The sequence below is a fragment of the Strongylocentrotus purpuratus genome, unplaced genomic scaffold (genome assembly GCF_000002235.5).
Source record: "Strongylocentrotus purpuratus isolate Spur 01 unplaced genomic scaffold, Spur_5.0 spur5_scaffold_1, whole genome shotgun sequence".
In the NCBI taxonomy this organism is placed as follows: domain Eukaryota; kingdom Metazoa; phylum Echinodermata; class Echinoidea; order Camarodonta; family Strongylocentrotidae; genus Strongylocentrotus; species Strongylocentrotus purpuratus.
Genome location: NW_022145594.1, coordinates 19,160,574 through 19,187,578, shown reverse-complemented (window position 1 = coordinate 19,187,578; position 27,005 = coordinate 19,160,574). Strand labels below are relative to the sequence as shown.

Here is a 27,005-nt window from a genome sequence, read left to right as displayed (position 1 = left end):
AGTGTTTAATGAATATTCATAAAATCATCGTCAAAAGAGAAGGGGACGGGGGGGGGGGGGGAGCAGCTCCAAGGAGACCGGGCAAGTAGAAGGAGAAAAAGAAGAAGCAGAAGAAGAAGAAGAAGAAGAAGAAGAAGAAGAAGAAGAAGAAGAAGAAGAAGAAGAAGAAGAAGAAGAAGAAGAAGAAGAAGAAGAAGAAGAAGAAGAAGAAGAAGAAGAAGAAGAAGAAGAAGAAGAAGAAGAAGAAGAAGAAGAAGAAGAAGAAGAAGAAGAAGAAGAAGAAGAAGAAGAAGAAGAAGAAGCTAGAAGAAGAAGAGACAGAAGTAGAAGCTGAAACAAAAAGAAGGAGAAAAGGGAGAAAAGGAAGAAAAGAAGCGACAAAAAGGAAGAGAAAATGGGGAAAAGGAGATATAGAGTAATGAAAAGAAGTTAATGAGAAGAAGAAGTAGAAGAAGAACAAGAAGAACAAGGTTGAGTTATACAGGACTTGATATGAGGAGGATGATTGAGAAGGAGAAGAAATGACCGACCTCTCGATCGCCCTATGTATCCCCCACCCCTAACTCTCTATTTCTCTCATTTGTTGTGCTTTGACAAACCTTGCTCTTGGGTAAAAAAAAAAAAAAAAATGGCCAAACAGACGTGGGAAAACGTTCAGTGAATACATATTTTTTTAATCGAAAGAAATTTCGCGAAAAAAAAACAATGCCAATAATATTTAAAAGTAATAATTCAATTACCTTTTCGAATGTAGAACATTAAAAATTTGAAAACTAAATTTTGAAAATAAATTGAGTCTGATCGCGCGACTTAAATTTATGGTTTAATGGTTCAGTCTAATTTTTCATATCATTGTTAAAATACATGTCAGCTACCGGTAAATGGTCTAATGCTGATCCGATAGAAAATTTGATTACACTCGGGATATCAGAATACATGAATATACACTGTTGCTCATAAAGTTGGAATATTTTTGTTTTAACCCAATTTATGGAATTATTTTGACGATGATTTATTCCTAATAGATCTAGATAATACTATACATTCTCAGATTGTATTGAATAATAATTTGCCAGTGTTTGTTTTGCGTGACTGCCGAAGCTGTACGGCCATGCAAAAGTATAGCTTAAGGCATGGGCACATAAAAGATTTGTTTTTTCTGTTGGGAAGGGCCTGGGGAAAATTCAATTGTCAAGAACAAGTTTGTTTAAAAAGTATGCATAACATTTGAGTATATTATTAGTAAACCGTTCTATATTCAAATACTTCAAGAACAGCAAAATGAAGTCTTTCAGAGAATTACATTTGCAGCAGGTCGCGAATATAATTATATATGTATATAATAATATTTGTCACCGCCTGTTAAACGGATTAGACAGTGCGTGTAGTATTGTGATAATTGCTTCAAGTTACAATATCACACTATATATTTTCAAACTGTAAAATCAATAATAGATACAAAATCAACAACAACAAAACCCCTTACAAGTATTGAAGCGCCTATGGGAGAAATAATGAAATATTACAGGGCTACAATGTCATTTTCAAATTATGATTTCATTGCTTTTATTTTGCCTTATGTGTTCACAATGTAAGGTGCATCCAAATAAATCAAAATCTTAAATAATTACTAAAATCCAATTTTCAAAATTCCCCAAAACTTTGCATTATACCTTTAATAACATTATATTCACTCTTATTTCATGATAATTATGTTTCCGCTCAATATAATCTGATTATCATTCCCTTGCATGCCACACGCAATTCCTCGCAATTTCGACCTGTAAAACCTCAAAATTCTTTAAACATTCAATCAATTCAGTAAACTGGTCCTAAAACTTTCAATGATAATTCTATTAAAAATACTACTTTATTTAATGTCAAACTTAAACAAAATGTTGTTAGTAATAGGTAGGATTATAGGTAGGCCTATGTATCTTCATGACTTGTATTCAAAGCACTCCCGGATTTACAACACAAAGTTTTTGTATTAATATTGTCTGATTTTGTAAGCGTCTATGGAATGGTGGTGGTGGGGGGGGGGGGGGGGGTGGGGGTGATGGACTGTATCTGTACATGATTTTTAATGTTTATATTTGATATGTGCCTTCTGTTTTACAATTGCCAATTCAAGTTTTTATGACGGTCACATTGTCATTGTCGGATGGTAAATAGATAAAAAATTAAATTTAAAATAATATCGATGCCATCGATCTACCCCAAAATACTCTCAAACGAAAACGGTTGCCCGAATAAATATTTTCAAAATTCTTGGGGTGGACTACAGAGGGTGGCTTTACAGTGCGTATGAAAGAAGTGTACACAACTTTGGTAGCTCCTCATTAAAAAGTCATAACGAATATGACTTTGAAATCTCTCTGCTCACTTGTCCACTGCACCATTTTACACGTCGCGTATATAGCCTATAAGGTGTCTCGAATAGCGAATTAAATCTCAGATGTTACTGAACCCAAATGCAAGCAAGAACAGATAAATGATGATATCAAAGAATTTGACACCAGGCTTTCATTAACAAAGATAACATCCCAAATAAAATGTAACTATTGTGTATTTGCATTGAATGAGAATATTAACTTAAGCAAGGGATGAGAATGGAGTAAGTAAATCATAACGAAAAGAATATCTTTAATTTTGCTTGTAGTGAGCATATCCTGGAGTTACCTTTTTTGAACTGCCCAATAGTCAATAACTGGTATCATTGGACAGGGTATTATTTTTTCTTTACAATGAAATATGATTTAAGGTCACATAGCTTATAAGCTACCAAAGTTAGGTACACTTTTATACACACTGTTACTGTATAGCAGCTGCTCTTAATTGAAGTAATTACATGTATTTAGGGATTTCTTTCGCGCCGGGTTGAAGAGCGTCATCTATCGCTAACAACTTTAATAACCTACTATTGCATGTATCCCAAGTCCCTGGTACAGGTATGTTTATATGCATGCTCTCGACCTATAGGCTCTGTACTGTGCTGCAAGTATACCACTTACCAGTACGTACCCTTCATTAGAATGATGCGGCCTTGATTTTGACACCCTCCTGTATCGGTAAGTACCGTATAGTTGTAAGTTTAATTGCATGTTTTGCACTAACTTAACATATTTTAATGTACATTGATAAAAGTGCTTCTGCAGCTCTGTATACCACACACCATTTACAGCACTCCTCGACTCCTTTCGGCTACTCGCCTGATTGCCTATCATCATACTCGTTCATTAGCAGATTAGTATTATCAACATAGCTAGGTCTACAGTCATGTGTAATACATATCGAGGGTTAAGAGGGGGTTGGGTAAGGAGGAGGACGAGGAGGAGGAGGAGGAGGAGGAGGAGGAGGGGGGGGGGGGGGGGGGGGGGGGGTTGTGAGTGTAATGAGAAAGGGGTGTAAGAGGGTGTTGTGTGTTTGTTTGAATACAGTGTGTAGCATGTTGGGTGGAAAAGATGGGTAGTTTTTTTTTTGTGTTTTTGTTTGTATTTTTGTTGTTTTTCTTGTCAGAAATGGTAATTCTCTCTCCTCAGGTGTAGTAGGCTTACTACACAATGTATGTCTTAAGTAATTAATATGAAAGAGTATTATTATGTTATGCAAAAGCATTGTTTGATCTGAAAAAAAAATTGTAAAAAAAGATAATTTAGTATATTTTTAGTATTGTTCTTCTGTATAGGCCTACATGTAGAGTAGTGGCTCTGGTCTGCGGCCGATCGGCGGGAACTGCCAATTCTATTTTTATTGGAATACTCACAGAATACTTCAATACCCTCAATAAAGAGTCCATATACTTACTTATTAAATGGAAGTCACAAATAACCTAACTGACCCACAGCGTGGTCAGCATTGACCACGTTTCGAGATGCTTTGAGTTCCCCGGTTTGCGGGCACGCATTACCGGTTTGCGGCACGCGTACGTCACAAAGCTTTATGCGCTACGTCACGATGAAAGCATGTACCAAATTACTACGGGTAACCCAAATTCTCATGTTTATCTGTTGCTACGGTAAATTTGTCAAGTTTTAAACAATTTCACCTTTTCCTCGAATGGATCATCCCATCCGGGGGTAAGTACTACTAGAAACTATCGGGTCATAGCGGGTACACACATCAGCACACATACCATCATACACGATCCCGCATGTTATGTGTGTATTAACACCCCCCGCCGCAAACCAGAAAAACACGTAATTACGTGCCGGTTTGCGGCCACCCCATGCAACTGGCCATGCGGTGGCACAATCAAAATATCTGCGATAGGAGACAGACCACAGCCATTATACTTCCACAAAAACATCAAATTTCACCTCCAATCGGACAAATATCGGACAAATAGAGCTACAATATTGATCTAGTCATGCCTCGATCTCTTAACTTAAAAGTTAGCACCTGCTGGAATTTTCATCGGCGACTGGTGCCGTAGATTTCCGACATCGCTGACGGATACTCCGTACCGACAGGAGCACCTGCTATGGACGTTTTCGGCAAAGCAGAACTTACCGTGGAATCCATGGTAGGTTTCAATGATTATTATCGAGTCATATTCATTTTATTTTTAAAACAAATACCCCTGGCCGCAAACCGGGCGATGCCGCAAACCGGAGACTCTACTCTATACTGTTTTGGATAAATAAGAAAAAGGAAAAATTTAGTTTCGACTTGAAACTGATGGCGCTCTAGTTCAGAATAGTATCCAGACTTTGGCCTGTGACTCTTACCTGGAGATACCCTACTACCGTATAACATACCAAATATCAACTAAACTTTTCATGAATTGTTTGATGGTCATGATTTAAAAGTCATTATTTTTCTTGCCTGTTTCATTTCAATTTTCTCATCTTTTTTGGATGATAATGCGCAATACAACAAGTGCATACAGATGGTGAGTTGTTTAATTAAAATTCTTTTTAATAATATGAAGTTCAAGTCAAAGAGGTCCCTCTCTTTGGTGGTGGATGGTCTATTCACATCACAGTCGGTTTGTTTTTTCCCTCCCTTTTTCACAAAAGCTGACAAATTCATCATTGTGTCTCTTTATAATTATTCAAGTACACGTGCATGCATACACGTGCTACATGTATTTCCATCAATATCTTAATAGCAAACGGCTGTTGGGAGTAAGCGCATACAGATAAAACTGTAAAATTAAGGCTGTGCATAACCGTGTAATGAGGTACTCGAGTACACTCCCAGGCTTACAGGCAAATACTCAAATACTGTCGGACACCAAGTTCTTTTAAAAATTATACAAAAATATACATACCGGTATATATTTTTTTTGCCACCACCATACTACGGTTGAAGTATTCCAGGTCCGTCTCCAGAAACTCACATGATTTTACTTGGAGTTGCAGTTGAAGGCGCCAATTTAATAATACTAATAATAGTAAACAGTGCTGTTTTTAAAACCAAAGATGACGGACTACTTTTCATCCGAGTCCAAACAGAAATCCAGACATTAAGTCCCAGTGTCTGAGTGGTGAGTGGACAATGATTGAGCTGGAAACATTTTTACTCACGATACCATGCCAGCGCTAGCTCCCGGTCACGGGTAAGCATCAGCCTGGACAGTGCCAGGTGATCTGGATATTTTTTTTAAATGGCGGCCGAGTATTTGAGTACGAGAAATTGTACTCAAGTAGTTGTCAACAGTGCGAGTACTCAAGTGTTTGAGTATCGTTGCTGCCCTAGTACCATTGTACTTTACGTATGTTTTACATACTGGCAGTCTACAATGATGAAATGAATGACCACTTAATTGCAAAATGCAAAGGGTCAAAGAAAGAAAAGAAGCTGAATGTGGTGTTGCAAAATATCATTTCCACCCCCAAAATATGTACATTTCAGTTTCAATATATATGTTAATTGGAAATACAGCTTTAAAGATAATATGTCCCTTTTGTCATGTCCTATCTGTGAAATTTAAACGAGCAGTGTCCTGATATTGAAATTATGCAAGGAAACCTGTTTACTTGCTAGACTCCACTTTCAGACACTATTGAGTGACTGACTGGCCTGTTTTTCTTCTTTGGTAATAAGTACATGAAATGAGCTGTAAAGGGTACAGGAGCATTTGTCTACAACTCTACATCAATAACCCACTTCTTGTAATGGCCAAAATTAAACTGATTGAATCTGTAGAATTATGATTGTGTGAGGTATTGTGAATGGAAATTGTAAAGCGTGTTCAGTAATCACACACCATAACTCTATTTTTATTTAATACATAATTGGGGTAGTTATTTATAGGGGTCCCTATTCATAATACGAGAAGAGGGTCCCTAGTCACCCTCTTCTTGTATTATGAAAAGCGACCCTCTTCTCATATTATGAATAGCGGTCCTTATAAGTAGTGACCCCCAGTATAAATCGTGAATAGTGCCCCTTCTTCATGTTTATGAAAAGCGACCCTGATTTTGTATTATGAATAGCGGTCCTTGTGAGTAATGTCTCTCAATGTGAATTATGAATAGCGACCCTCAAGTCACGTTATGAATAGCGAGGTTACCCCTTGGTAGCGATCAAGCGATGTCGGTTAAAAATTCTTGCCTTAAAATTCATTCAAAGTTACAGTTCATGCCTTGTGGATGCACAATAAACTTTCAGGTTATGCTAGCTTGTAGTGTAAACTTTGAATTTTTGATTTTTTTTATTTTTTTATTTCAGTCCTACATTTTTCTTGGTTCATTAGTTATAAGTTTGATGTTTCAACTACTGTTAACGTGGTAAATTTGGCAGTGCTTTGATTTTCGCGGATTTCGCGCTAAAGTCGGTGTCCGCGAATATTAAAACCTGTGAATATATAAGCATGGCTTCTTATGTGTGTTTTGAATGGGCTGAATTGCGTGCAACACGAATTTAAGAACCCGCGAATATGTTTTGAGATCGCTTAATGCAAAAAACTGCGAACATAACAACGTTTACAGTATGATGGTCTCAGGTGAACACAGCTTATTTATGCATGGCAGCTCTCACTGCAGACAATCTTCTCTGAATGTTAAGATACTATTAAATAAGATCTGCTCAATTAAAAACTCTGTCTTCATACTGTACACGTCTGTCCATGTTATTTATCAAACATGATATTCAGAACATGTTCACGTACCTGGCACACTGGGCAAATTTGTCAGCCTTTTGCAAGTGGGCCTCATGCATGTCCTGTTCACTTGTGTTCAGACTACAGAAATTTAAGCAAAACTTGTCAAAAAGATTATCAAAATATTATTGATTGGAAATTTTTTCCTAATGTTTTTGTCTCGCCTGCGTTAAAAAAAGCGAGACATGGGCGCCGCTTTTCCGGTGACGGCGACGGCGTCAACATCAAAAACTTAACCCACGGTTAGATTTTGAATTTTTAGCATATTTTCAAAATTGTTTGTACAAATTCCATGAAAATTGTACCCAAGGATTATCAAGTATCACAAATCATATGACACAAATTCAAGGTCACACGGTCAAAGGTCATTTTAGGTCAGTAAACTTTTTAATATTTTTTGTATTAATTTGTTCATATTTCATTCAAGTTATCGATCGTGGTACAATTAATAGTAAATAATTCTTCTGATGATTCTTAGTCAATATTCACTTCAAAATGCTGATTATATTCAGAGGATTTCCTTTTTGGAGGCCTGCTAATGGGCCACCCTGCCTATAAATAATGGTCCAACCTCAAGTTTTCATCATATCGAATCACGTAATGCAGGCGAGACCGCCGAAAGCGTTTCCCTCGTTTTATAATACTACAGTCTATTGGAGAAAATGAGTATGTTAAAACCGGTCACTCAAAGATTTTTGCTATGGCCATGCATGTCAGCTCAGATTTAACATTGTTAAACAATGCCTTCAGAGACATCGTTTAACACATTAAATCTGAGATGCACGGTCCTGTGTGCTACCAGTGTCTGTCATACGGTGTAATATTGAAGCCCTACACAAATTGTGCTTTAAAATGATCAAGAAGTGCCTCAAAAAAGTAAAAATCTTTGCGTGACCGGTTTAACCACACTCATTTTCCCCAATAGACTGTAGTGTCATGAAAAACGTTTGGCAAACACAAAATTTGGTTTCGATTTCCAATCGTAGATATCTTGATAAAGACAGGCGATCGGCTTGTAAAGGTCATGGGATTCCTGACTGACCCACAGGTTTATAATTATGATTGCGGCATGAGTTAAATTCAGGATTTTATTTAGAATCTGAGACAAAGATAAATACCCAATCCATTTAAGGAATTATGCTTAGCATATTTATATCTCACTTTTCTCTATTCTTTTACTTTCTCTTCTCTAGCACATAAGAAAATGTAATTATATTTCTTATATGTGGTAAATAAGTATTATGTATAATATATATAGTGCAACTTTAATACACATGTATGTACAGTTTTTTTTAAAAGAATGGTCAAGTTAGGGACAAAAAAAGTGGTCTTTAGGCAGGTTTCTCTGTATATCATGATGAAATGTCATCATGAAAAATTTCGAGCAATGAAAGTTAGGCCTATTTAGAGGTGTAAGGTGTATTTTTGACAATCTGACATTAAGTATACATACACGTACAAAAATATACATCAACCGGTACCTTTAACTTTGGGTAGTCTTTTGGCTCTCGTATTATGAGACGTTCTGGGGTGATCCTAGCCTCTTGTCGGTGGCTCTGGCGCTGTTGGAGTCCGTAAATTCTGGCGAGTGAAGCCAGCCAGATATGAGGCGCTTACGCCGAGGGCCTCTTAACAAATGATCTGAATTTCTTATGTTTCTCATTGTTTGGCGATTATTCCGACCCAACTGAAGTTCGGTGAAATTCATCCAATCATGGAGAGCTACTATGACGTATTATCTATCACTCTGTGCGGATTTCCTCCGTGAGAGTGAGACTGGCCGCCTATCTCCTGGGGCTTTGTTTGGCAATGCTGCGGTGGTTACATTATTCACATATACATGCACAATTCAGTAGGAAATCGGGTGTCATGAATATATAATTCACATCATTTACTTAGAGGCCCTTGGCGCAAGCGCCTCGTATCTGGCTCGCTTTGCTCGCCAGAATTTACGGACTCCAACAGTGCCAAGGGCATCGACAAGAGCCTAGGGTGATCCTTGCTTGTTTGCTTACAGTGTCCTTGGGTAAGACATTTTAGCCACATTTGTTTCTCTTAACCCAGGTACCTGCATGCATGCAAGGGTAATAATCAAGGGCAATACTTAAAAGGTACGTCAGGAAAAGCAGTACAACACTAATATAATGCTATTATGAGTAAATAAAGACCATAAATGTTAACTGTTGTTTTTTATGTTGTCTTTATTGTGTACAACAAGTTTTTTTTAAACAGGGCAGGGAAGTGTGAGAAAACAAGAGGAGAAAACAAGAGCAGAATAAAACTCCATTCCCACATTGAAACTTGACATAATGCATGCCATATGGGTTGTGTATACGTGTGCTAACCAAGTACAAATACGTGTGCATTATGGCCTGAAATGTACTCTAACAACTACGTGTTTAACGTAGACACAAGGCTTTTGTATCCGATGGTTGTGACCGAGGCCTACATTATGTTGAAGTGACTTTATGACCCGTGCATGGGGTTAGTGGATGTGAATCTTGTCTGGAGGCAAAGACCCGTTAGTCAGTTGCTGTAAGGTAACAGTGTCTGCACTGTGAGACCATGCTGACAGCGTACAGCATAGGCTGTGTACTTTAGCAGGTTTGGACAAGGCCCAGAGACTGACAGACCTAGGCTCTGCTCAAGGCTTTAGGATGTGTGGTAGAGTGTAAAACAAGAGTCTGTGCTTGCAGACTAGCCAAGGGACATGTATACGTAGATCTATTCTTAGTCCACTGCCTGGACTGTTCTCTACATGATCCGTGCTCGCTCACATATCATAATCATATACTAGTACACTATAATATACACGTACGGACACACAGCCTGAGAAGGTGAATTCGGGGGGAGTACGCATATCATACACGCGCCGCATTTCGGAAAGGGCGACAGATTAAAACGACCATAAGCTGGTCTAATCTATTCTATGAGTGAGCGTCCCATTCACATCCAACAGTAGAGTTAAAAGAAAGAGTCCTTGCCCTTACCAGCACAAATCGTGACCTGTAAACGACACCATTTAGTTTGAACTTCAACTTCAAGGTAATTGTGATTCAATTCATGTGTTAAAGTAATAAAGCCTACTGGTACTACACACTGCATGATTTTCCCGCTACCAAATTTTTGTTCAAATGGAAATTACATTAAAAAAATAATATCTCTCTCTCTCTCTCTCTCTCTCTCTCTATATATATTTATATGTTTGATTTGTCTTATGATATGTTTTTTTAATCATGTTTTTTTAATAAAGACAAAATGAAATGAAATGAAATCTAAATAAACATCATCTTCCAGATTTAGGTTGGAAAAGGATAAGAATACTTTCTATTTGAATTTAAGTCCATTTATGTCTTCTAATCATGAGAAAAGCTGAATTGGCATCAAGCTTAGACAATCTACTACTAGTCTAACGTCACTGCGATTCTGAGCCGATTTAGCTGCTCCTCTTTCAAGAAGGTTTTGAGATCCCTTGAAATTTAGATTTTATTAAAGTTGATATTCTAAGACAATCCCAAATATTGAGATTATTACATCAATATAAAGCTAATCCCCAGCCACTAAATGGTGTCCAACTGACAAAAACAAGTTTAGAATGGTGAATTTATGCGAGTAAACTTTACCAAACTATCTGCAGTAAGTCTGAAACCCGGAAGTGCGTGTACAGTCGGGCCTCTATCCGTGACGTCACGAACGGGACCCATGGGCTAAGTGAGAGTGAATGCAGTGATATCCCTACGTAAATGCTATCCTGTCAGAGCTTAGTTTTTTTGTTGTTAATGAGTATATTTGATGGATTTTCTGTTTTCATTTGAATGAAGAATAACGAAGCAACATTTTCCAGTCGCTGATTTCTTTTCATATCCTCATATTCACCTATTTGGTAGAGATTTAAGACGAGTTTACTGCTTGGGAAACAAGGTTAAATCATGCACGTATGAATAGGCGGATGCATTATCTTGTCATCAGATAAGGTACAGGAGCAGTTTTGTAAAACGAATAGGCCTAGAACTATGACAGTACTTATCATAGATGTTTGTGACTGCCTCAAAAAAAGGATACAGTACCAGTTAAACATTTATTTAAAATATCAAACTTGACCGAGATCATGCAAACGCGCTTCCTCTAGACAACGTCTAGTGTTCGAACGATATTCCATCCGCGAGTGATGCGGCTCTTGCACGAACGTTCGTGAAGCAAGCAGAATCGGGAGTTAAGACCAGGCCGCTGCTCTAGGCGCTGCTTGCTGCTTACATGCGCTGGTTATATGTTTATCGGCAATTGCAAGAGAATGAAAGCGACGTTACCAGCTAAGAAAAACAACTAACAAAGACTTGTTCCTGACTACCGGTGTCAGAATTGGTAGATGAAGGATCTTCAGGGCCAAGGAAGGTGAAAGACATGGGAAAAAGGAAGAAGAAACCATCGGGAGATCGCTGTATGGTAATGAACTGTGCATGGGTGCACTAACCAGACAGCTACTGTTCACTCCGTGCATGCCTGGGCCGATTTCAACACCAAAAAAAAAAATTACATGGTGAAAATATCGACTAATAGCACATCGTTGGCATGTATATGTCATAATTTTTTAAAGGGGAATTGATATTAATACTATGAAATATTAGGGTAGGGTAAAGAATTGTACATAGAATTATGATAATTAGGATTTTCAGCCTTTGAAACAAAATAAGCAGAAAATCGTATCTGTCTGCACATGCTTTCTATGGAACATCCGGGTACGTGAATAAACTCTTCCCCGGACGTGATGTCATATATAGTAGACCAGCGCCATGACTGATTTGCTATGCGAAGAGAGGCGGATATTTTCGAAATTTCAATTAAGGATTTCGAGAAGCCAGAATTTTGTTGTGATATACTATGTAATTGAAAAACTTATAAATAACATATGCTTGCCGTAGGTTCCAAATTATGGGACATTTATTTGCTTAGAATATCAGCTTTAATCATATAATTAAATCCAGATCCTGAGCCATTACGATTTTAAGAGTTTGAATGTTTGTATCAAATGCTATTGCAAATTCTTCCAAAATTGGGTCCTAGTAAGATGTTATAGTGAGCTGTGGGCTTAAAGGTAAAGACCAGTTTTGGAAACACCCCCCTCTCAAAAATGAAATGGAAGCTTTTATTACCAATCATGTGAAAGAATATGTTTCGACTAATACGTAATGATACAAATTTTGCCAAGAAACCGCCTACTAATTGATATATTTGGTAAATTATTATATCTATTTGGACCTGATAGATATAACGCACGTGTCACGTAGTCCCATATACATCTTTCTGTGTACAGTGCTTGTAACTTTACCAAGACTGGGCCAAATTTCTTATCATTTTGATGATTCCAGAACCTTGCAGTACCCACCAATACTATATGCTAGATGATCAACCTTTTTTGATCGATTCCACAAAGTTTCTTTCACAATGCAATCGCATGAACATAACTGGTCTTTATCTTTATCCCCAAACAATGCAAACCACGAGACATGGACAAATACTGCATGGTCATTTGGGTACTTTTTTACAGACCATGAGATAATTCAGGTTTTAAAATTGCGCGACACGAAAGTCACACTAGTTATCATAAAAGATAAACATACTTTTCAGAATAGCCCATGAGTTTTACCTGCGAGTTAGATGGCGCACGCTTGTAATTATTTCTCCAGAATTGCCATGTGTATAAACATGGGAAATGAAAAAACTCATGAAAAATATTAGAATAAGTGTTGCATATATGGCATCATTCAAACTTGTGTCTCGACTAGTTCTGCCATTTCCCTCAACCTCTGGAAAATATGAATAGGTGTTTTTTCACCACATTTTCTCTTTACAAGGGCACAAACTTAGGCTAATCATAAACTACTCTAGGATGCTGGCACTCTTTTTTCCCCTTTTTTTAGGGGATAAACTGAAAATGACTGGATCGAATAGCAGGTGTATGGCCTCCCCTCGCTTCATCACTATTTCTGAATTTTCTGTACTGTTCTTCAATATTTTTCAGACACTGTTTTAGATTGAATGTGATGTGCCTCCAAATTAGCCCACGTGTTTGTAAAGTAATTGTTTTTTTTTACAGACGTGTAACAATCGGATATTGTTATTTATGTCTGGGGACCGGGAGGTGAAGAAAGACGTGACTCAGTTTTGAACCAGGGTCGGTTTAGATTGAATGTGATGTGCCTCCAAATTAGCCCACGTGTTTGTAAAGTAATTGTTTTTTTTACAGATGTGTAACAATCGGATATTGTTATTTACGTCTGGGGACCGGGTGGTGAAGAAAGACGTGACTCAGTTTTGAACCGGGGTCGGCAGGAGTCAGTTTATAGGGAAAGAAAGAGAACTATTTTGGCCCTTACATCCTTTTGAGTACTTGGAAATTCATAAAAACTCAGATTTCGAACTACGAGTACATCAATGGCCTCAGCACTATGGGGCTCACAGAAGTACATCGCACATTGTAGAGGTGTTGTGGACGAGTGGATAAGTCGCCGGACTGTGGATCACAAGGTCTGTGGTTCAAGTTCCGCCGCAGCACTAATGTCCTTTGGCAAGACATTGATCTACATTTGCCACTCTCCACCCAGGTGTTAAATGGGTACCCGGTAGGATGCGAAAGCTAATGTGGTTAGATTAGCAAGTGTGCGCATGTAAAAATAACGCCTGGCTGAAATGCTCCCCAGGGAGTGGAGAATGTGCATACATTGTGTGCGGGTAAGCCTGAATCCAATGACCGGGGTAATAATATATTTATCTGTAAAGCGCTTTGTGAGGGCCTCTGGTCCTGAAAAGTGCTATATAATACCCTTTTCTAACTGCACTCTATCAAAGTCACACCGATGAAAATACCGATTGAATTTTCCTTATGTAAACAAAGGTGAAACCGCAGTTTTCCCCGTGTCGGTTTCTAACTGCCGGTGAAATTCACTCGCTGTGGCGAGTCCTTGCCGGAAGTGAAGAATTATTACGTAATTATTAAGCCCGCGCTCCATCTAGCTAGCATGCAGCATGTTCAACCATAAGTCAACAAACACAGCTGGTTACGATAAAGCGCGCGTACACTGCGACGTTTGACCATTTTAATCGCTGTTTTAATCGCCTTTTTCTCCCGAACGTTTTCTAACTGCACGTTTCATCGGTGTCACACCGATAGAATGAGAATTTCTCCTGCTCTTGAGCAGGAGAATTTAATCGCCTATTTCTCTTCTTTTCATCGGCTATTTAATCGCCTTTTTCTCCTCTGTTGCTTTCTAACTGCCACTTTCATCGGATGCGTCCGGATGCATCCGATGAAAATCGGTGCAGTTAGAAAAGGGTATTAGAACGAGCTATTATTATTAGTATTATTATTATTATCTAATCAAAACCATATCTCACACTATATACAATAAGCAATTATAACTCAGCATATCAATTATTGAAACCCTTATCTCAAACAACACCAAAACTACCAGCATACGTTCTTAGTTCATAACTTACTCTTGTGTGGCATATAACCTTGAACCCTATCTCAAACTTCTACACATTATGCCAGTATTTAAAACCTTATCTCAAACTTCTACACATAAACCCTTATCTGAAACTACTACATAAGACGCATTTATACTGTCGAATACCTCTTTTCCTAAAATCGTGATGTTTCGTGCACCCGTTTACACTTGTGCTGAAACATCACCGACTGCGAAGCTCAGTGATGTTTTGGTGTGTTTCAGTTGGTAATGCGCATACATGTACGCGGCACTCCGATGCAAAAACTGTTATTACTATTCAGTTATATTCTTTATCATTTTTTCTTTCTGTCTTTCCATATGTTATTCTTTGTTTCTTCCTTCTTTTACCTTCTTTTATGTTATTCTTTGTTTTTTATTATTCTTTGTTTTTTTCATTTTATCACCTTATCTCTTATGTTATTCTTTGTTTTTATCATTCTATCACTTTCTCTTTCTGTCTTTTCTCATGTTATTCTTTGTTTCTTCCTTCTTTCACTTTCTCTTTCTGTCTTTCCTCATGTTATTCTTTGTTTCTTCCTTCCCAAGATGAAAATCCAATTGAATCCCCACTGAATGTCCCCATTGAATACCAATTGGCAATTGGTCCCCATTGAAACCAATTGGCAACTGGTCCCCATTGAAACCAACTGGCAATTGGTTTTAATGGGGACCAATTGCCAATTGGTTTCAATAGGTACCCATTGTTTCACTTTCCATGTACTGTACTCCAAATTGCCAATTGGTATTCAATTGGGATTCAATGGGGATTCAATTGGTAAATCGATCCACTTAGAAGAACCAGTGATAAACTGATAATTAATAATCAATATTGGCAACTGTCCACCAATTAGGTATATTCTAATCTCAATTGCATTAACTTCATCACATAGATCATTTAAACTGAATTCAAGAGTAACATTTACAGTGACACAGGCTCGTACACATATATATACTAAATATGCCCATTGTTTCTTGGTTAGTAATTATATAATCAATATAATTATCTATTGCTAAAACGTGAATGTAATTGTAACATGATCAGACAAAATAATCTATTGGTTAATAATAATTCCCTTAGGAAAATAGAAATCACAAAATTGATGTGCATTGTCATAATTTGCTTTTAAAAATCATGATAAATGTATTTTCTGTGACACGTGTAAAGGAATAATGAATATGCATGAGATACTGTTGGTTTCTTATTGGTTTCTATTGGTCCAATTGGTTTCTATTGGTCCAATTGGTTTCTATGTCCTATTGGTTTCTATTGGTTTCAATTGGTTTCAATTGGCCCTATTAGACTTTAATGGGATTTCAATTGGACCAATCGGCCCCATTGACTTTAAAAGGTTTTCAATTGGTTTCAATTGGGCCAATTGAAGTCCAACTTAAGGTCAATTGGTCCAATTGAAACCAATTGGGGTCCCATTAAAGTCTAATGGGGCCTAGGCCAATGGGTTCAATGGGTCCAATTGGTCCAATAGGGCCAATCTGGACCAATTGAAACCATCTGAAGTCCTATTAAAGGCCCATTGAAATCTGTTAAAACCTATTGAGACCAATTAAAACCAATTGGAACCAATTGAAACCAATTGAAAATTCAATTGGATTTTCGTCTTGGGAATTCTATCACCTTCTCTTTCTGTCTTTCCTTATGTTATTCTTTATTTCTTCCTTCTATTACTTTCTCTTTCTGTCTTTCCTTATGTTATTCTTTGTTTCTTCCTTCTATCACCTTCTCTCTCTGTCTTTCCTTATGTTATTCTTTATTTCTTCCTTCTATCACTTTCTCTTTCTGTCTTTCCTTATGTTATTCTTTGTTTCTTCCTTCTATCACCTTCTCTTTCTGTCTTTCCTTATGTTATTCTTTATTTCTTCCTTCTATCACTTTCTCTTTCTGTCTTTCCTTATGTTATTCTTTGTTTCTTCCTTCTATCACCTTCTCTTTCTGTCTTTCCTTATGTTATTCTTTATTTCTTCCTTCTATCACTTTCTCTTTCTGTCTTTCCTTATGTTATTCTTTCTTTTTTTTCCTTCTATCAATTTTTCTTTCTTTCTTCCCTTATGTTATTCTTTATTTCTTCCTTCTATCACTCTCTCTTTCTGTCTTTCCTTATGTTATTCTTTATTTCTTCCTTCTATCACTTTCTCTTTCTGTCTTTCCTTATGTTATTCTTTCTTTTTTTCCTTCTATCAATTTTTCTTTCTTTCTTCCCTTATGTTATTCTTTATTTCTTCCTTCTATCACTCTCTCTTTCTGTCTTTCCTTGTGTTATTCTTTGTTTCTTCCTTCTATCACCTTCTCTTTCTGTCTTTCCATCACCTTCTCTTTCTGTCTTTCCTTATGTTATTCTTTATTTTTTCCTTCTATCACTTTCTCTTTCTGTCTTTCCTTATGTTATTCTTTGTTTCTTCCTTCTATCACTTTCTCTTTCTGTCTTTCCTTATGTTATTCTTTGTTTCTTCCTTCTATCACCTTCTCTTTCTGTCTTTCCTTATGTTATTCTTTATTTTTTCCTTCTATCACTTTCTCTTTCTGTCTTTCCTTATGTTATTCTTTGTTTCTTCCTTCTATCACCTTCTCACTACTACATGAATGCAATTATTTAAACCATTATCTCAAACTACATACTGTACATGAATGGAATTATTTAAAACCTTATCTCAAACTACACAGAAACTACTGGCATGTATTCTGAGTGCATGAGCTACTTCTGTGGGGCGTGTTTTCTTGAACCATATCTGAAACTACTTTACATACATGTATGTAATTATTTAAAACCTTATCTCAAACTACTACATATATGCTTTTATTTAAACCCTTATCACAAACTTCACAAAAGCAATTATTTAAACCCTTATCTCAAACTATGCATATGCACTTATTTCAAACCTTATCTCAAACTACACATATTTAAACCCTTATCTCAAAATACATTATGCAACTATTCAAAACCTTGTTGCATATAGGCATTTCATTTGGTGCTTTGAGGCTTTGACACTTTAATGTACAGTGTATGCATGTTATTTAAACTCTTATCTCAAACTACACATATGCAATTATTAACCCCTGTTTCCTATAGGCATTTCTCAAACTACACGTATGCAATTATTTAACCCCTGTTTCCTATGGGCATTTCTCAAACTACACGTATGCAGTTATTTAAAGGTAAAGACCAGTTATGGTCATGCGATTGAATTGTGAAAGAAACGTTGTGGAATCGATCAGAAAAGGTTGATCATCTAGCATCTAGCATCTGCAAGGTTCTGGAATCATCAAAATGATAAGAAATTTGGCCCATTCTTCGTAAAGTTACAAGCACTATACACAGAAAGATGTATATGGGACTACCCTATATCTCTCACAGACCATGAGAGAAACAAATTTACCAAATATATGAATTAGTAGGCGGTTTCCCGGCAAATTTGTTATCATCATGTATTAGTCAAAACATATTCTTTCACGTGATTGGTAATGAGAGCTTCCATTTCATTTTTTGAAATTGGGGCGTTTCCAATACTGGTCTTTACCTTGAACCCCTGTTTCCTAAAGGCATTTCATTTGGGGCTTTGATGCTTTGACACTTACATGTACAGTGTATGCATGTTATTTAAACCCTTATCTCATACTACACGTATACCATACTACACGTATACATGCAATTATTTTAACCCTTGTTTTCTATAGGCATTTCATTTGGAGCGTTGGTGCTGTCTGGACACAATGAAGGTCACCATGTCAGCAGAATGTAGAGCACACAATCACTGAACCGTCAGATGAACTACCAGATATTACTACTGTACTTTATATCCCAGCTTTGAATTGAAAAGAATAATCGCTCTGCATCGTATAAGGTAAGAATGCAAATCCATTGTGATATTGTTCACTCTTTCAGCCATAGAAAAATCTTTACTTATGAAATTTTTAGGGTCAGGCAGGACCAAGTTTTGGTGTGTATAAGGTAAGAATGCAAATCAATTGTAATTGTTCCTTCTTTCAGCCATAGAAAAATCTTTATTTATGAAATTTTTAGGGTCAGGCAGGACCAAGTTTTGGTGTGACTGTGGCCCGAGGGCCTGTAAAGTGTCGAGCCCTTTGATATGGTTTGAATTGAATCCTTCTTAATTTCAGCCATTACATGCCTGTCTTCATCAGCTTGAGTTTGCCAAATAAAATGCTATTTTATCCAGATTGCAAATAAACCAGTAAATCTGCGTCCACTCTTCATCCGCCAGCAATTGCAATTAGAGGGATATTTGGTGAAGAAAATATCCAGAGCAATATTGGTCTTGTTTCCAAATATCCTGATATTTGGGAAATAGCGGGCTAATTTGTGCCCGTCCGAGCTAGTTTGTGATAGGCGTATCGGTCTGGTGAATTCGATGCATTTTCGAGCTTTGGGGTAATATCCCAAGTCTGAAAATAGTGGGTTATTTGGCAAACTCGAGCTGATGAAGACAGGCCTTATGTGTCTCTTTGTTTTTTTAATTTCCTGAGTGCATAACTAGTTAGGAGAAGAAAAAATGCATGATGTACAGTTGTACAAGGATTATCTTGATTTTGAAATACTTCATCTAGTTTATACAGCAGGCTTGCGATCGCACCATGTGAGAGGAGGGAGGATTGGGATTTCTGATCAAGTTTCTTTATCATGGCAACAAAAAGATTTCATTCTCTCCATGGAATCCCTCCAATATTATTATTTTTTGCGGACAATCTACATTGTAAGTAACGTAAGCTTACAGATATCGTCGCTGTTTTCACGAAGTGACGGTAGTGAAAAAAAATTGCATTCACTTTGCGTTACAATTTTCCTCACTACCGTCACTTCGTGAAAACAGCGACGATATGTAGGGCGATAGGAAATGGCATATAATCTCTCCTGATTCACTTTGGTGGGTTAGGCTGTCTGCATCATCAGTCGTCATGGCAACCAACACGTCAAGGAGATGTCAAGAGTCGTCTCATCGGTGCTCCTTGGATATTTAGATGTATACATTACATGCAAATCCATTTAATTTGTTCTACAATATCCTGTGCGCCGAGGTGTGCAGCATGAGACTTATCTATTGTAAGTCTTTTTTGAAGTTCTTATGGTGTAAAATGGAAGTACACTGTACATGTACATGTACTTGTGTACTTGTGATCACAAGGACTGCTCTGCGAGGGGAAGGGGTGAGTGGAGGGGAGAGGGGGGGGGGGGGCAAAACCATCATAAAAGTATGACAGGAATAAACTTTTTTCTCAACATTTGAATTTGATTATTACTCATACATTTGTTTTAAAATGATAACAGTATGACAGGAATGAACTTTTTTCCACAACATTTGGACTTGCTTTTATTACTTACAGATTTGTTTTTAAATGATTTGATAAACAGGAGGTGTTATTACATGCATGAAAAAGATGGTTGGTAGAAGCTTAAAGGTAATACAAAGTTTTGGGAAATTTTGAAATTGGGTGGATAGTGAATCTTTACAATTTTGATATATTTGGATGCCCCTGTGGATGTATTATAAGCACTAAAAAAATTAACCCCTAATACACTTTTGTTTTTGAGAAAAATGAATATCAAAATTTACCGGTGCTCCCGGTAAATTTTGATAAATTTCAAATAGCGCCTACGGCTGTTCAATGATTGCTGCGACCAAGGAAATCTCAGAATATGTATAGTTGTGATATATATTTTCCAAATGGGAATAGCTAATCGGTCGATTTTAGTCAAGAAACAATGTTTCATAGCTAAATTGATATCTTGACCTTGAGAGGGAGCTATGCAACATAAAGAGTTTATTATTTATAATTTCATAACTTTAGACTCAATTTCAACATGGAAAACGATCAATGAATATTGTAGGAACGCATATGCTTCCAATATGTTAATTTGAACCAATTCATGACCCCATACCAAAACTTTGTAATACCTTTAAACAAACTACACGTTATCATTATCCCCAACCGATAAGAGTTTTCTGTATTAAGAGGGCTATTAGTTTTACAAGTGTAATCTGTTGCCACAGGTGCTGCATATTTTTTCAATATTATGATTATTAGTCCCTGTATGTAGCTTGCAAAATGTAGCAGAAGTGAAGATACATTTAAAATCTTTCATGAACACTCATACAATTTATTGCTATCTAATCGCAATCAAGCTTATAAAGTGAATTCACTCTGATTTCTATTTTTAGTTTGAATTTTGATAAAAGGCATCCCTCGTATGTGTGTCTTAAATCTACTTTAAGGTCATGCAATAACTGCTACCAAAAATAAACAATTTTTATCTGAAATTTGTAATAATTGATGAATAATTGATTTTAGATCTTGGCTGTGACTTGTTCTATTTATATGGCATTGATTGTCGTCAACATTTTCTAGAATCTATTTAAGTTAGTATTGTCTGTTGGGAGCCAGGAGAGTACAAATAATCACATAATTCCTCTGGCTCTCAACAGAGAGATTAAATTATAATTTACATTTTTATGTTATTTATGTAATTTGAAATTTGTCTGTGATTTGTCAATTCAGTTCAATGACAGTTTGGGTAATCTTTTCCTAAATTTTCTTTTATTTTATTTATTTATTTATTTATTTATTTATTCATTGAAACATTTATACAGGATAAAAACATGATCAGCAAATCTGTTTTTCATTTATTTTTATTTCTATTTTTTAGATGATTAAGAGGAATGTGATGGCAATACTATTCAGCTGTTCTGAAATATCTGTTCTCCTCTAGTGAAATATTAAAGCCCCTCTGCACTAGTTTGGCATGGATGGATTAGACCTCCCTGCAAGGTCACTGGCAGGTGTTTATCTCATCAAATCAGCTCTCAATTAACATACGAAAAAGGGCATCATGGGGGATCAATAGGTACCGATTAGGCATTGTTGGCTGTATGGAGGGCGCAAGTAGCTATAAGTAGTGCAGTGGGGCTTTAAACAAGTGAGAGGTAGAAACGATTTAGATTGTGGCTCTGGGTACTATGATCATACTGACCCATTATTTTTTCAAATTGAGAACTCTGAAGTCAGTAATACTGATATTCATCTTATGCAAAGTGCAGTGTTCATGTACCGACTTAATAAAAAAGAACTGCCTTTATCATTTTCTTAACGATTTTACTCTAAATAGAGACATTCACAACTACCCAACCAGACATTCTTCTGATTTCCATTTGTTTACACCATGGAGCGCCTTAGCCCAAAGATCAATTAGATATGTAGGTCCTGACATTTGGAACGCTTTGCCACCTGAAATACGAGCTTGTAAAACCATTATGTTATTTAAAAAGAAAATGAAGGAAATATTTCTGTTAAAATATAATCGTTAACTTTTGAGGTACATGTTGTATAGTGCTAAATGTGTCAAGAAGAGATAATGTGTATTTCATTGTTTTTGCTTGTTATTCAAATACGTTAAGGGGCATGATTTTTGTATTTTGTTTTATTTTTGTAACGAATGTCTTATTTTAAGCCATGTTCTATTTTTACCTAATAATTATCAACTATGTTTAATACTTAGGGACGTTGCGCTTCAAACATTTTTTGTTGATGCATTGTTCCTACTATGTATTATATATCAATGTAACCCACTGTATTCTATTATCTGTAAACAGTTATTTTACATGGTGAATAAATAAAACAAACAAACAAACAAACAAATACCCAGGCACGCAAGCACGTACGCATGCAAGCTGGGATGTAGATTCTAAAAATGACAACCTGCACAACACATGTGTGAAACCATTGAGGACTGTGTGTTCATTGTTTAACTGTTCATATGGTCTTCACACATGCTGTGATTGTGTCCAATCACATTGCTGAAAATTAAAAAATGTGCCGGGAGTCATTGACATTAGGCCTGTTTTCATCAGCTCGAGTTTGGCAAATAACCCGCTATTTTCAGACTCGGGATATTATTCCGAATCTCAAAATTGCGACTTCACCAGACCGATTCGCTTATATCACAAACTAGCTCGGACGGGCGCATTCAGCAAATTAGCCGGCTATTTCCTAAATACTTTGATATTTTGGAAACAAGACCAACATTTATCAGAATATTTTTTCGGCCAAATATCCCGCTAATTGCAACTGCGAGCTGATGAAGACGCAAATTATCTGGATAATTTGCCATCGGGATAGAATAAAAAAGCGGGTTATGTGGCAAACTCGAGCCGATGAAAACATGCCTATTGGGGTAAAAGGGTCCTAGTGTAGGGTAATGTATACCTCTTTATCTAGCAGTCTTTTCTACGTTTTCCTAAACTTTATCTTAATCCATTTATCTCTCTCAAACCTCAAGCCAAAACTCCTTACATACGTACTAGGTACATTAAACACACCTCTACACTGTCAAAAATTATTGGGTATAGCTTGTCTGATGACCCCCCCCCCCCCCCCCCCCCCCCCCCGGGCCCCTTTTTATTTCACGTGACCGTCAAATGAACTTTCCAAATACATATGTACACCAGTTATATTATCAGAATGCTATACATACTGTATACCAGTTATTATGCAATAAATAGGTATAGGGTTAAAAAATGTTTAAAAAACACACAGAGATAAAATTCAGTGAACAAAAACTCTGGAAAAACCTTCTGATCCACTTTTGCAAAATAAACATTACACAAATTTACACAGAATGCACATGAAACCTTGTCTACCACACATGCAACCCATTCCTAATCCCTAGCCTGCATACCGGTAAGAACTTCTTACTCCTATAATATACAAAATACAAGGGGGATTTAAAACTTCTACACAGAATCGTGAAATTCATTATCTATGCTAATTTATGCAAATTTATTTGAAATCACAAAAATTGCTTCTTCTCCCGCATTTCTTGACCGATTTTGATTTGGTTTGCCTTATCTGGTAGAGCTAAATTTGGAACACTAAACTCCTACACAGAATTTTGAGATTTTGCTCCATTGATTGATTATGGTAATTTATGCAAATTTATTCTAAAAATAATTTAAAAATCACAAAAAAGCTTTTTCTCCTTCATATTTTGACCGATTTTGATTTGGTTTGCTTTATATCGTAGAGCTAACTTTGGTACACTAAATTTTACTCAGAATTTTGAAATTGTTCTCCATTAATTATGGTAATTTATGCAAATTTATTCCAAAAATAACAAAAAATGGTTCTTCTCCCTCATTTCTTGACCGATTTCGATTTGATTTGCTTTATCTGGTAGAGCTAAATTTGGTTTACTAAAAGTTTACACAGAATTTTGAGATTTTGCTCCATTGATTAATTATGGCAATTTATTCAAATTTATTCCAAAAAATTCCAAAAATAACAAAAAATGCTTCTTCTCCTTCATTTCATTTTTAAAGTTTTGTGCAAAATATGAGGATGATTATTTGCAAATTTGATCCCTCACAGAAAACACTAGATTTGTGGATTAAAAAGAGGAGAAAAGAGAGGTTCCCTTCCAGGGCATCAAATTTTTATTTTTTGACCAGTTCAAAAGTGTACCACATAAAATTTACGATATTTGTTATTTCGAGATGTGGATGAGCGCTACGTCATTTACATTCTGGTCTAGTTTTCATTTCACTATCTTATGGATGCACATGTTGTAGTGTAGTAGTGGTGGTTAATTTACCTGACTGCTAAGAAAGCATATACATGTAAAAGGCATGTTAGTAAGCAACCACAGGAAAGATAGTTTTAGGTCCTCTCCGAGAGACCTGGCAATGAGGATTAATGCCTTACCAAAGGGCACTAGCGCATCGCTTTGGTTTCGAACCCTAGTCGCCGGATTACGAGACCACTGCTCTTCCAACCGAGCTACATGTACCGTGCCTCCCTGTGTTTATTCACATTCGACTTGCTCAATTTTTGTTATAATCTTTAATCAACCTTCTAATGATTAAATGAATGTGCCTATTCTATGCAAGCTCAGTAATTGATCTTAATTGATGCTGGTTGAGCATTCATTTTTCTTTAATATGAAAATAGATGTTTTATTATTTTATTTTATGGACGGTTTGTATAAACAAATTTAACAATGAAGACTTTCCACCTTTTTTTTTAATGAGCATATTTGCAAATTGAGTTGTATCGACTTGTACTTACAAACCCTCGCTCCAATGCAGACCCATTTCGATTGACATTTCATGTGGCTGGTAGTAAGGCAGGAGATCGCACATTCACTGTTGCAGCAGCTAAGAAATGGAATAACTTCCTTCCAGTATAAAAGCTGCTCCATCAGTGGATGTATTTAAGAAACACATTAAAACCTACTTATTTCCTACTTGATTCGCTATTATTATTTTTTTTCTTCTCAATGTTATGTTAAGATTTGTGGTTATATTGTTATTGTAAGCGCTGTGATATAGTGTACTATGAATAGCGTAGCTAAATAAATGCCTAATAATAATAATGATAAAAATAATAATAATGATAAAAATAATAATTTTTTGCTCAATGTGTACCCCCCCCCCCCAACAAACAATAATATAATGCTACTGGAAATCTTTTTCGTTATGTTTTTCAGACTTGAGGCATTGACACCATGTCGGTCCCTGACTCTGCCAGTGCGGACTGCCCTGATCTCATTTGCGTGGTGTGCGGGGACAAAGCCAACGGCATGCACTACCGGGCCTTGACCTGCGAGGGGTGTAAGACCTTCTTCCGGAGGAACGCGCGCCATCGGGACACCCTCAAATGCGAGATGATGAACGACGGAGGCTGTGAGATGGACATGTATACCAGGAGACACTGTGCTGCATGTAGGATGCAGAAGTGTATCTCCGTCGGCATGCAGCCCGATAGTAAGTCCTATTCTTTGGTTCATAAACACCTCTTATTAGGCCTGTCCTCATCAGCTCTATCTACATGTATATGTATCTATCAGGCTATAGTTCATCCGGACGTTGGACAAAGCCCTCCTCATAACATTTCCATTCTCTTCTGTCTCTAGCTATCGTAGTCCAAGCGGCCGTTCCCATGTATGATGTTAGGTCATCTCTCCATCTTCTCTTCTGCCTTCCTCTTCTTCTCTTTCCCATCCTTGGTTGCTATTCTGTTAAACGATTTGTCCATCTATAGAGTACAGAAGCTGTGACGTCATAAAAATCTATTTTTAGAATTTATCAATTTTTTCTTCGTTTTCCGAAATAGCATAAAAAAATAATGTCCAAATGTCGAAAACCAATTGAATATGTTAAGTATTGGCTGAGATATGTCCATCTGAATAAATATATGTCCTATGGGAACTCAGTGTTATATGCTCTGGCTCCTAGTGGTTAGGAGCCAGAGCATATAACACTGAGCTCCAATGGGGTGTATATTTAATCAGATGGTCATATCTCAGACAATACTTAACATATTCAATTGGTTTTTGACATTTGGACATTATTTTTTATGCTCTTTCGGAAAATGAAGAAAGAATTGAGAAATTCTTAAATTATATTTTTGATGACGTCACACTTCACCACTCTATTGTCCTGAAGTCTTGCTACATGCCCAGCCCATCTCCACTTCATCAGCTTGAGTTTGCCAAATAACCCGCTATTTTAACTATCCCAATCACAAAATATCACAAAAATATCCAGCTAATTTCCGTCCTCATCAGCCCGCAGTTGCAATTAGCGGGATATTTGGTCATGAGAATATCCCTTGAAATCTTGGTCTTGTTTCCAAAAAATGAACCCGTTCGAGCTAGTTTGTGATGAGTGTATCGGTCTGGTGAAGACGCAATTTCTAGCTTCGGGATAATATCCGGAGTCTGAAAATAGCCGTTATTTGGCAAGCTCGAGCTGATGAAGCCAGGCCTTATTGAAGCTCTCACCTGACCAATACGGAATGTTTCTATTGCCATGGACTTAAATTGAAGGACACTAAGACCTTTGTCATAAGCTCATTCAAATGATAGCAGAAAACTAAGAGAAACAGAGTGGCGCAAGTTTGGAATATATGGGACCAATAATGAGAGAGTTATGAATGTTTGAAATGTGATATCACTAAATCTATGCGAACCACAAATTAGCACTTTGATCAGTGGATTACGTGTAGCCACTGACAGCTGTCCTCTTCATCATGTAAAAACTAGTCATTTTGGGGGGTGTTTCACCAAAATCCTAAGTCGAACTTAACTCTAAGTTGGACCTAAAAATTATAGAGAGCCATTTGTAGCCTTAAAATAAAATATATTTGAAAGTGAAAATTTAAGTATTTCAGATTTTTTATAAATTCCTCATCAAAAACATAAAATCTCCTTAATAATAGAAAATAAAAATGATTTGAATCAACATTTTATGCCTTATAAAAATGACTTTTACAAAATATTTTCAAAGATGCTTATGGCTTTCCATAAATGTTAAGTCTAACTTAGAGATAAGTTCAACGTAGGATCTTTGTGACACACCCCCCTGTTTTT

General features: G+C 36.7%; 1 protein-coding gene across 1 annotated transcript in view; it reads left to right on the top strand.

The window, feature by feature from the left end:
• Positions 1-2,893: 2,893 nt before the first annotated feature.
• Positions 2,894-27,005, top strand: part of LOC581266 (bile acid receptor) — a 39,277-nt gene continuing 15,165 nt past the window's right edge. Inside the window, exons 1-3 of the mRNA XM_030977784.1 lie at positions 2,894-3,071; positions 18,302-18,468; positions 25,122-25,398. Of these exons, the coding sequence (XP_030833644.1) occupies positions 25,140-25,398 (259 nt within the window). The 5' untranslated portion in view covers positions 2,894-3,071; positions 18,302-18,468; positions 25,122-25,139. The remainder of the gene's footprint in view (positions 3,072-18,301; positions 18,469-25,121; positions 25,399-27,005) is intronic.